At 35.8% G+C, this 11314-nt stretch overlaps 1 protein-coding gene across 1 annotated transcript; it reads left to right on the top strand.

Moving 5' to 3' along the window:
* The first annotated feature begins 5152 nt into the window (after positions 1-5152).
* On the top strand, positions 5153-9165 carry LOC140880608 (nitrate regulatory gene2 protein-like). Its single transcript, XM_073285191.1, has 4 exons — positions 5153-6605; positions 6929-7113; positions 7876-8099; positions 8312-9165. The coding sequence occupies exons 1-4, from the start codon at positions 5315-5317 to the stop codon at positions 9090-9092; spliced, it is 2481 nt and encodes an 826-aa protein (XP_073141292.1). The 5' UTR covers positions 5153-5314; the 3' UTR covers positions 9093-9165.
* Positions 9166-11314: the final 2149 nt, after the last annotated feature.

Here is an 11314-nt window from a genome sequence, read left to right on the forward strand (position 1 = left end):
ATTTCGAATACTATTTTTACTTCTTTCCATCCTTCTGGAGATCTAAGTTTTTCTATTATAGAAAACTCTTTTTCTTCTGGTGGAATTTCTTGAATAGGAGATTTGTCACATCTCCTACTTGTCATTCGGTTTCCTTGGAAAGATAACCTTCGAGGTTCTATTTTAAGGTCTCTGTATAGAACCGGTCTGTCTTGAATTTGAATGTCTGTTTCCTGAATTAAAGGAAACTCGATTCTTTCTGGGTATATCGCATGAGCAACTTTCCCAAAGATCTCTGGAATTTCAATGAACTCATTTCTAATAAATAATTCAGAATGGTGAGTATTAGAAAGAGCATATGAAATTTGATATGCAATAGAATATGGCCTATTGCCTTCCTTCATTAGTCTTTTTTCCTTGAAGTTTTGATGCAACGTCAAGGCTCGACTAAAGTCCCTGTCAGCTAAATTGTAGGCTATTCTTGGATAAATAACTCCTACAATTTTTTCTACACAAAGATTTCCTGAGATAGTACCCAGGACAACATCTTGAATATTTCCCATTCTTTTATCGCATACTACGATATCTATAGGTGAATCTATTCCTTCTTTAAAATTTTCCTTAATCATTATTTGGATTGCTCCAATATGAATCCAAGACATCGTCCTTGCTACCTTACTTTTCAACTTTTGCAATTCCTCTCTTATTTATTCAAAAGGAATTAACCGCATCTCTATTTGATTACTTGTTAACTCCATGGGGATTGCCATTTCCCTTCTGGATACTTTGTAAATCAAATTATGTCTTCTTTGTCTAAGCCTTAGGTTACCTAAGACTCTTTCTACTTGTCCTGCCGAAAATCCCTGGTACTTTTGTAACGTTGAATTTTCTCTCATAATCCTTTGGACCATATTATGAGATATCGTGGTTTGGCTAAAGAATCCAGCCAAACTTTCATGTGTTTCCTGCCGAAACACTTCTTCTTTATTTTGATTCTGATTCTGATTCATCCTCAGAATCTTCTTGACTAAACAATATCTTTTCTTCGTATATGCTTTCATCTGAGGGGATATCCTCAAATTGATATATTTGGACTAGATCTTGAAAGAAGACCGCATCATCTATATCTGGTGTTGCTTCAAAGAGTTTAACTCTTTTTTTCTCGTTTTCTGGACAATTTGTAGATATATGTCCTCTTGCTCCACATGTCCAGCAGTTGCAATCCTTGAAACTTTCACTTGCTCTTGTATGAGTTCTTCTGAAAGTTCTTATTGATGGTGTTCTTCCCCTGCTTTGTGATGAGCTTGTTACTGAGGATGTTCTTGTAGGTCCACTTCTTCTTCCTGATCTATAAGATCTAGACTTTTGTTTGGACCAAAATATTCTTGGTTTCCAAGAACTTCTCATTCTTTTATTATAGGGATTATTTTTGAATTTCTTCCTTTTAAATCCCTGTGATCTGTTTCCAATGATCGTTGGAAGATCATTTTCTCTACAACATAAAGGTGTACGTTTATCTATACCCCTTATTTTCTTGTAATTCTTCTGTAATGCTGCCATATGGCACCATTCTGCCAATTTTCCTTTCAAAAAGGACGCGCGTCTTGCCAATATATCAAGATGACCTGGAACGTATTCTTTAATCAGCATTTCTCTCCAGGGACTTGGCATTTTTGCGAAAAATAGCTGAATAGCTACATTTTCCTCGACTCCTGAATTCTATCTGTATTTGGTGAATAACATAATGTATTCATCAACTAAACAGATATCATGTAACTCGAGGCTATACAGAGCTTGAGTATATCTTCTCTTTTTCTCTGCATCTTGATTATTGAAATAGTCTGCCCCTATGAATTGTGCTTTAAATAGGGTGACCATTCTTTCTCCAATCTCGCTGAGGGATTCTCCTGCTAAGATTGATTCCTTCGTATCTGGCATAGTCATCTCCCATGCAATCTTGACAGATCCCATTAGACTCATTTCTATAAGTTTAATGAATCCTTCTTTATTGAGATCTAATGTCCCTGTTGCAATTCTCATAGCTGACGTCTAATCATCTATAAGATCTTCTCTGTTTTTGAAGTCCAAAACATCAAGGTTTAACATAACCCCGTAAGGATGTATTGGATCTAAAACAGTTTTTCCGTAAGGAGTTTGATGGAGTGAGATTTTACTCCTTCTTGATCTGGTTCCTGCTGGATGTGAATTTTCTCCAACCTGGAACTCAGTATGTGGTTCTTCTGTTTTAACCACATATCTTGGGGGATTCCCTATGGGTTGTTCACCCTCAGGGAAATTCATTTTTAGATCTACTACTTTGAGATTCGCAAAAGAATCCGCAAGATCTTGTAGATCCTCGAGATTTAATCTTTCTAAAGTAGTCATCAGATAGTGTTTTTCTCTAATACTGCTTTTATAAGATTAATCATCCTTTCATCATCAGTTAAAGGTTTTTGAACCATTTTGGTTTTACCTTTCTGATATAACAAAGGTTCAGTACCAAACGAGAGTGGTAACCTTCCTCCTGTATTTCCTTTTCTAGAACCAAAAGTATGTTCTAGATTTATGATTTTATTTTGAAGATCCTTTAGAGTTCCAAGAATTGCTTCTTGTTTCTTAAGGATTTCTTCAATTTGCCGAGGTATTTCATACAGCTGATTGTTGTAATATTGTACCGTCTTTTGAATTTCTCTAAGATCTCCGGAGAGTTTAGAGGAATCTGGGGTAATCTCTAAAAATTTAGAGTTAGAGATCATCTTTCTTACTCCCTTCAAAATTAAGAGCATTAATCACAACCTGTTGTAAGTAATCTATTATGAGTAGATTAACTTGTTTATAGGATTTTATATGAATAAAATCCTCTTGATTCAAACTTTCGTTTGAAGTCATCTTTTGTAGAAAATTTTCTCTTCAACAAAGAAAAGTATGAATTAACGAATAATATAAAGTCTGAATAATTAACCTAAAACTCTGATACCATTTTTGCGGATGATTCAAGTACCATAATTGAGCACAAAAATAGCATAAATGAAGTACATAAATGCATAAATTGGGTACAAGAATTAAACATTGGATTTGACCAAGTTTGGTGGTCCTAGGGAGTTTTAAGAAAGAATTTTTATTGTAGGGATTTATAAAAAAGCTAGGTTTGGGTTTAGGAATTTATTGACAATACACTCTTATAATAATAGTTACCAAAAAAAGACCAGAAATGACCCTAATATATTTGCACAGATTATAAAAATAAAAATAAATATATGGGTTATATGCTGATAAATAATAGCATTAAGTCATTAACTAACAAACCACCCATGCAATAATTCACGTGTGCGAATTTTTAGCATAACTGATTATTTTTAAAAATGTTTAAATTATTAATTATTTTTTAGAACATTTAAATTATTAATTGTATACGGTGAACAAATCGTTTAGTTATTCTTAGAATTTAATAAAATAAGTTTCAAAATATCTTTTCATTGAATGAAAATAAATAATATTTTTGTTTATCTATTAAAAAATGACTAGTTATTATAAGAGGTTGATGCATTATTAGTAACTAGTACTTGGGAACATGTGTTGCGTGCTTATGCAATATATTTTTTTAAATAAAAAAAATCAAGAACAATTTTGAAATTTTTTTTTTATAAATAAATGAATTAATTTTTTAAACTTGTTATTTTCGTAAATAAGTAGTTATCAATGGATAAAATAAAATGACATTTGATAATTAAATATATACTAATAGTAAAATAAAGAGAAGTTGCACATACGTACCAACTTCTCAAATATTAATAAAATAGAACAGATTATTAGTAATTAGAGATTAGAGATAATTTAACAATAACAATAACAATAACAATAACAATAACAATAACAACAACAACAATAATAATAATAATAATAATAATAATAATAATAATAATAATAATAATAATAATAATAAATAGTAGAAATGATTTGTTTATTTTTTCAATTATCTAATAATAATAATAATAATAATAATAATAATAATAATAATAATAATAATAATAAATAGTAGAAATGATTTGTTTATTTTTTCAATTATCTAAAATTTATTCTCCCAAATACCGACGTCTCTTTTTGACCAAGACGCTCTGAATGTTTCTACCTTTTACTGAGAATGGAATAGAAAAGTAACAAAGGTGTCTTTATTATAATTTTTTAAAAAAATAACACAAAAACTCAATAAAGAGGGGTTTTAGAAAGATTGATAAATCAAAAAGATTTTTAAAATTATTACCTTTTACTGCTTAACCTTGTTGGCAATTTAATTTTCTTACATTAATTGGTTAGAGTCATCCTTTTTTTTTTTTTTTTTTTTTTTTTTTTTTTTTTTTTTTTTAAGCTGGTTAGAGTCATGCTTACATTATCATTCATTCTTATTTTCATACTGCAAAATTCAGGTATATTTTTTTTATGACATGGAAATCCGCAACCGCTATCTTTTGATGCGTATTGGGTAAACCCTCGGACTAATACAACAACTTGCAAACTACGTTAGTTAGGTAAACTACACTAGACAAGCCCTGTGTGACACGCTAATCCAAGAAAGTGTTGGTAGGAAAAATTGATTTCTGACATCTGACCAATACTTCACCACTCTACCAACTTAGACACCTCTTGGAGACAAAAAAATCGGGTATATTGAAAACATAAACACAAGAAACAAATCGAAAAACGAAAACTAAAAATTATCGATTATTTCCTAGTCGGAAATGCAAAATTGCGATTTAATGTAATACGGTTATGCAATAATTTAATGTATTAAATCGATTAATTATGTGTATCTGATCAGCTAAATAAACAAATATGATATATCGAATATCTGACTCGTTCTTCAAGCTTCGAACAATATCAGAAACAACATTTTTGTTCCTTAGAGTTGCCTGAATATCACTTGAATACAAAATCAACTATTGACTAAAGGACCTACAAAATAATTATCGAGATTTTTTGTTTTCCAAACAAATGAATATTTAATGAAAATCAAATCAGATCGTATCCAGAATTAATTTTTTCTTTGGAGAATTTACCTCATCATTATAACTTTCATAAAAAAAATAAATAATAAAAACCCTTCAAAATTAACAAGAAAAGCTTATAAAAAATTAAAATACATAGTGCGCATACATAAATATTAATAATTGCATATGATTTTTCTAGAAGTATCATTATGTAGTGGCAGGCTCAAGTGTGATGTTCTTCCTCCTCCGCCACTCTTTGAACTGCGCGCCGCTCCTGCTCCGCCGCCACGCGCCGCTCCTACTGCTTTGAGTAACTTATTTCTCCGATCGGATAAGATTTGGTTCGAGTCATGGGTTGCAGGGCGTCGAAGCTCGACAACGAGGACACCGTGCGGCGGTGCAAAGAGCGGCGCCGCCTGATAAAGGAGTCTGTTTACGCCCGCCACCAACTGGCCGCAGCTCACTCGGATTACTGCCGGTACCTTCGCTTAACTGGCTCAGCCCTCGTCGCCTTCGCCTCCGGTGAACCACTCTCCGTCTCCCACCATACCCCCGCCGTCCTCCTCCGCAACCCTTCTGCCGCCGCCTCCTCCTCCTCCACCGTTAAACCCCCACCCTTCATACCACCGGCTAATGATCACATCCCATCCCCATCTGCTTCACCCTCTTCCCGCCCTCCTCCATCACCTCCCTTGTCCACGACCTCTTCGCACCACCACCAACCGCAGCCACCGCTGCCGCGCCGGAAAAAGAATATTAAACTACCCCACATCCTTTCCGACTCAAGCTTTTCATCCTCTCCACCACACCTCAATAATTTCACTTATAACGCCGCCGTACATTCGACTTACTCAACGACACCTTCACAGACCTCTTCTGTATGGAATTGGGATAATTTTTACCCTCCCCCCTCCCCTCCAGACTCCGAACACTTCAACCAACTCAAAAACAGTAAGAGAACCGCAGGCCGGATTGGGGAGGACCATTCCGATGATGATCATCATCAATATACCGATGATGATAAAGATTCAAGCTTTACTCGTGATCACAATCAGAGACCTTTCGGCATCGATGAAAACAAACACTTTGATGACAGGGGATCAGATTACTCGTCCAATTCGCGATATACATACAATAGTTCTGCAAAACATCATACGAGACAAGGTCCCTTGCATAGGAGGAAAGAAGAGGAGGAAGAAACTGAGAGAGAGGAGGTGCAATGCAGTGAATGGGAAGATCATGATCATTATAGTAGCACAAGTAGCTCATCTGACGAGGATGTTGAGGAAGATTTGAAGTCAAGATCTGATCTCGGGTCTCGTTCAAATTTTGGCTCGGTTAAGAGTGAGGCTGTTGCTGCAAATGTGGAGAATTCCCATGTGAATGTGAACTCTAAGTTCACTAGTAAATTGGAAAAGCTTTCGTTGGAGGATGATGGGAAGTCTTCTGTTAGTTGGCGAAACGGAAACAAAGAAGGGACGAATTCTGATCGTAGGATTGTGGTGAGGCACAAAGATTTAGCAGAGATTGCAGCGGCTATCAAGGAATATTTCGATAAGGCTGCTGCTTCTGGAGAGCAGCTCTCTGAGATACTCGAGACCGGGAGAGCTCAGCTTGATCGTAGCTTCAAACAACTAAAAAGTAAGTATAGCTATTGCCCATTGGATTCTTGAACCAAAATTTCCTTTTTCTTTTTAGTATATGTAATTCTCAAGTGATTGTTCTGTTTCTTGAATTGAAATCCAGCCGATCGAATCAATGCTATTCTCGTCAGATTCTAATTTCTCCCAAAACTGCTGTCTTTTTCCCAGTAGTAGTATTTGGGATGAGTTATCATTTGGACCTTGAGTTGATCTCACCAGTCATTGCCAAATGTTTCACATATATCTTTGAATCACTATTGTGGGATGTACTAGGTAGTTGCTTCTTGGTTCAAATTTAATTGTTTTTGTTTCCTCTTACAGAAACAGTCTATCATTCTAGTGGAATATTGAGTAATCTGAGTTCAAGCTGGACTTCGAAGCCTCCACTGGCAGTAAAATACCGGTTCGAACCCAATTCAATAGACCAATCTGGTGGTCCAAAGAGTATCTGCTCCACCTTGGAACGGCTCTTGGCTTGGGAAAAGAAATTATATCAAGAAGTGAAGGTAATGGATCTGAATCTCAATATGAACCACTTTTAACTAATCCTCACTGAAGTTTCACATTTTTTGTTTTGTCTAAATTTAAGTTTGGATTTTGCTCTGTTGTTTCATAGTCAGACGCCACGGCTGACAATTCATAAAGTGATCCCTTTTCTTGATTGCATTTCTAGTAATGAAATGACAAAACCGTGCCTTGAAAAAGCTGGGGGAAAGATTGCATAGACTTGGAACATGTATTATTTTAGTGGGTGGTGGTGCTGGTGGTGCCGTATCTGTTGTCTTAGCTAATCGATAAACCTTTGTATGAAATGACAAAAATACCCTGAATTCTATATGTTCGAGTGATAAGGACAGCCTGGAATTATCTTTAGGATTTCAACTTGGAACATGACGTGTGGGTCTGCTTCCAAAAGACTTGTCTTTTAGTTTCCAGCTGGTGTTGCCTGTCGCACCAAAAAAAAAAAGGATCATAATGAAATTTCTTGACTTGAGAAAATCTCACTTACCACATATTCATCACTTGGAAGGTGACCCGATTAACATTAAATCATGTAATTTGGAACTTGAACATGGGTCCTTTTTTAGGTCATTTTGTAGGTTCCAGTGTAGCACCAAAGTTGTAATATTGTTCTACAGTGTGTTTTCTGTATTTCTGCAATCCTCGAGTATGTTAAGCATGAATCAGTTAAATTTCCAAATGTTTGCCAAGATATGTACCTGAATACTTATGGATATATTGGCGTGTGCTGACTGTGGATAATCTAGGCTAGAGAAGGGGTAAAAATCGAGCATGAGAAAAAGTTGTCAGTGCTTCAAAGTCAGGAGTACCGAGGGGGAGAGGAAGCCAAGTTGGACAAGACAAAGGCGTCGATAAAGAGGCTGCAATCACTAATCTTTGTTACATCTCAGGCCGTTTCGACCACGTCCGCTGCTACCGTCACTTTACGAGACTCTGACCTTGTCCCTCAGCTTGTTGAACTTTGTCACGGGTATGTATTGCCACCTCGTGCATTAGAAACCAGGTGTTTCAGTTGTGTCGTAGTCCACTAATGATCATCAGTACTTACGAAAGCCATCTTGGTTCTGAATAGAGCCAAACGAGATGTTAAACGAATTTTTTGATAAGTTTATCGGTTATCACTTATTACATGTCCTGGTAAAATGTGAATCAATTCCTGAAATTTCCAGGCATTTTTTGTAGGTTCATGTATATGTGGAGATCTATGAATCAGTATCATGCAATCCAGAACGACATAGTGCAACAAGTTCGTGGCCTAGTTAACCGAACAACCAAAGGTGAATCAACGTCCGACCTGCACAAGCAGGCGACACGTGATCTTGAATCGGCTGTATCAGCTTGGCATTCCAGTTTCTGTTGCCTGATAAAGTTCCAGCGTGATTTCATTTGCTCTCTTCATGGTTGGTTTAGACTAACCCTCATCCCCGTACACACCGAGGGAAATAATAGGGAGCTACCAGAGGTTTTTGCCTTCTTCGATGAGTGGAAACTTGCACTCGACCGAATCCCAGATACAGTTGCATCCGAAGCCATCAAAAGCTTCATCAACGTGGTTCGTTCAATATCCCTGAAACAAATAGAGGAGCTAAAGATCAAGAAACGCACAGAGTATGCTTCGAAGGAGCTCGAGAAAAAGGCTTCCTCGCTCAGAAACATAGAAAGAAAATACTACCACTCTTACTCAATGGTTGGCATAGGACTTCCCGATACAGGACCAGATAACGGACACATTTTGGATGCCCGGGACCCCCTGGCTGATAAAAAAGCAGAACTCGCGACTTGCCAGAGACGTGTTGAAGACGAGATGCTTAAACACTCCAAGGCAATGGAGGTGACCCGAGCAATGACACTGAACAACATTCAAACAGGGTTGCCTGGAGTTTTTCAAGCCATGACTAGTTTTTCTTCTTTGATCACCGAATCCCTCGAGATGGTTTGCACCCGTTCCTATGCCATTAAGTAAAGCTTTTTCTGATGCTAATTTTTTCCCCCTTTCTCCTAATGGGGTTGGTTACATGACTTGTTTGTTTTATATATTATATTATTATTATTATTATTATTATTATTATTATTATTATTATTATTATTATTATTATATATAAATATGTAAATATATGGAATTTTGCAGCTGTATTCACCCCATTTTGCTTTGTGGGGATGATATCTGTGTATAAGAAAGCGCTAGTATCAATATTGTATCAGACGAATAAATCGATCCCCCCATGCATGTCTCCTTTATCTTCCCCCTTTTGCCATTCCCGTAACTAGTTCTTGTACTTTGAAATATTTACCCGATCAGCATCTGTGGTGATCCCTAGCTAGCCGTTAATTTTTCGCATTTTTCTTTAATTAATTTAAGGAAACATTCCACTTTTACACCATCTTTCTATCTTCGAAAAATGAACATCGTGTTATTTCTGCAAGAGGGAACAATTCATGCTACCCTTGAGGTTCGTAGCTGTCCCAACATAATTTGGATGCAGGCTGTCTTCAGAAAATTAGAGGTCCTAGGTTAATTTAAGGTCTATATAATTTTTTTATTAAATAAAAAAATATTACAAACAAACTGGTAATAAAATAAACATAATGATCGCTAATATAATTTAATAAATTTATTGTTTTTTTTGAACTTCTAGATTTAAATTTTTTTTTACCCATCATAATTCACAATGCAAATCTAACAAAACAAATACAAAAAATAATTTAAATAATAACAAAGTTTGGTTTTGTTAGATTTGCATTGTGAATTATGATTGATACGAGATTTAATATAAACACAACATAAAAAGTATTTTAGATTGGAATAAAAGATTAAAAACTTCTTTTATTTACTGTCAAATTTTTCAACAAGAAAGAACCAATACTATAATAACTTATAATAATAAAAAATTCAAAATTCTTGCAACTAAAAATAATGACATAAACAATTGTATCAAAAGATAAAAAAAAGCTAAAACTAAAAAAAATGTATAATACAAACTTAGTAAGAATCATCGTACTAAGGAAACATAAACAATTTATATTTGTTACAAAAAAGCTAACAAAACAAATATGAATTATAATTTTAATACTAAAATATGCAAGGAATTAAAATCCCGAAAACCAAAGTCAAGAAAATCAAATAATTAAAAACCAAACAAAATTACCAACATACTATTGACATGAAAGTGGGAAAGAAGGAATGGAAGCCGATAGCCACCACTTCTAGTCGGGGTCCTGAGATTTTCATTGAACCTTATCATTTAGAGGAAGGAAAAGTCGTAACAAGGCTTCCGTTGGTGAACCTGCGGAAAGATCATTGTCGAAACCTGCAAAGCAGACCCGCGAACATGTTTAAATACGCTGCTACCTCGAGACCCCAAGCGTGCCGCAAAGCCTCTTGGGGGTACCTAACCTCTCGGCGCGACAAGCGCCAAGAAAAACCATAATTTCGTTCTATTGATTGTGCCTCCCCCACCCCCTCCCCCTCCCCCTCCCCCTCCCCGCATCTTTGCGTTCTTGTTTTTGTGCTTTGCTTGAGATTGAGAATGAGCTTGAGTTTCTAGTATGACCTCGCATCCTCAAGTTGGTCGGTTAAATCATCGGGGATGTAGGTTCATGCTCAAGACTTTTATGTTCGTTCGCCTATGATATCTCGTGTTTTGGGCAATTGCTTGGATGCGTCCATGCGGGGGACACCTCGGTATTGCATAAATGTGCTTGGTACTCCGACAAGGGTTACGACACTATAATTGACCCACTTTGAGCAACCTTACTCACTTGAATGGAGAAATTTATCGAAAAAAGAGCTTTGTATTCTATAAAGAGAGTTTTTCCCCCCTCTTGTACACAAAGAAAAGAAAGGATCGAAAACACAAAAATTAACTTTTCAAATTTTCTACAAAATATTTAGATATCCATGTCTTATCTAAATTTTGAATGAAAAAAATATAAATATAAATATAAATATATATATATATATATATATAATGTAATTTTTTTTAAAAAAATTGAGGCCCCACCCTAGGGCCTAGGCAGCTGCCTAGGTGGCCTCCCCCTAGGGCCGGCACTGTCTGGACGGACCAGATTGTACACCAGATCAAATGATTTGATCTGGTGATATGATTTGATCCGTCCAGATTACTTTGGGGGTGCTATAGCCTCAGGGTAACATCGACCCTTCCCTGCAAGAGATAAATATTAGAC

Source organism: Henckelia pumila, chromosome 2, assembly GCF_033568475.1.
Source record: "Henckelia pumila isolate YLH828 chromosome 2, ASM3356847v2, whole genome shotgun sequence".
In the NCBI taxonomy this organism is placed as follows: domain Eukaryota; kingdom Viridiplantae; phylum Streptophyta; class Magnoliopsida; order Lamiales; family Gesneriaceae; genus Henckelia; species Henckelia pumila.

Bases quoted from the DNA above. Each gene is read 5' to 3' on its own strand.
- LOC140880608 (XM_073285191.1), top strand. From the start codon at position 5,315: ATGGGTTGCAGGGCGTCGAAGCTCGACAACGAGGACACCGTGCGGCGG. The intron at 6,606-6,928 runs GTAAGTATAGCT...TTCCTCTTACAG, and splicing joins TAGCTTCAAACAACTAAAAA to AAACAGTCTATCATTCTAGT. The intron at 8,100-8,311 runs GTATGTATTGCC...CATTTTTTGTAG, and splicing joins CTTGTTGAACTTTGTCACGG to GTTCATGTATATGTGGAGAT.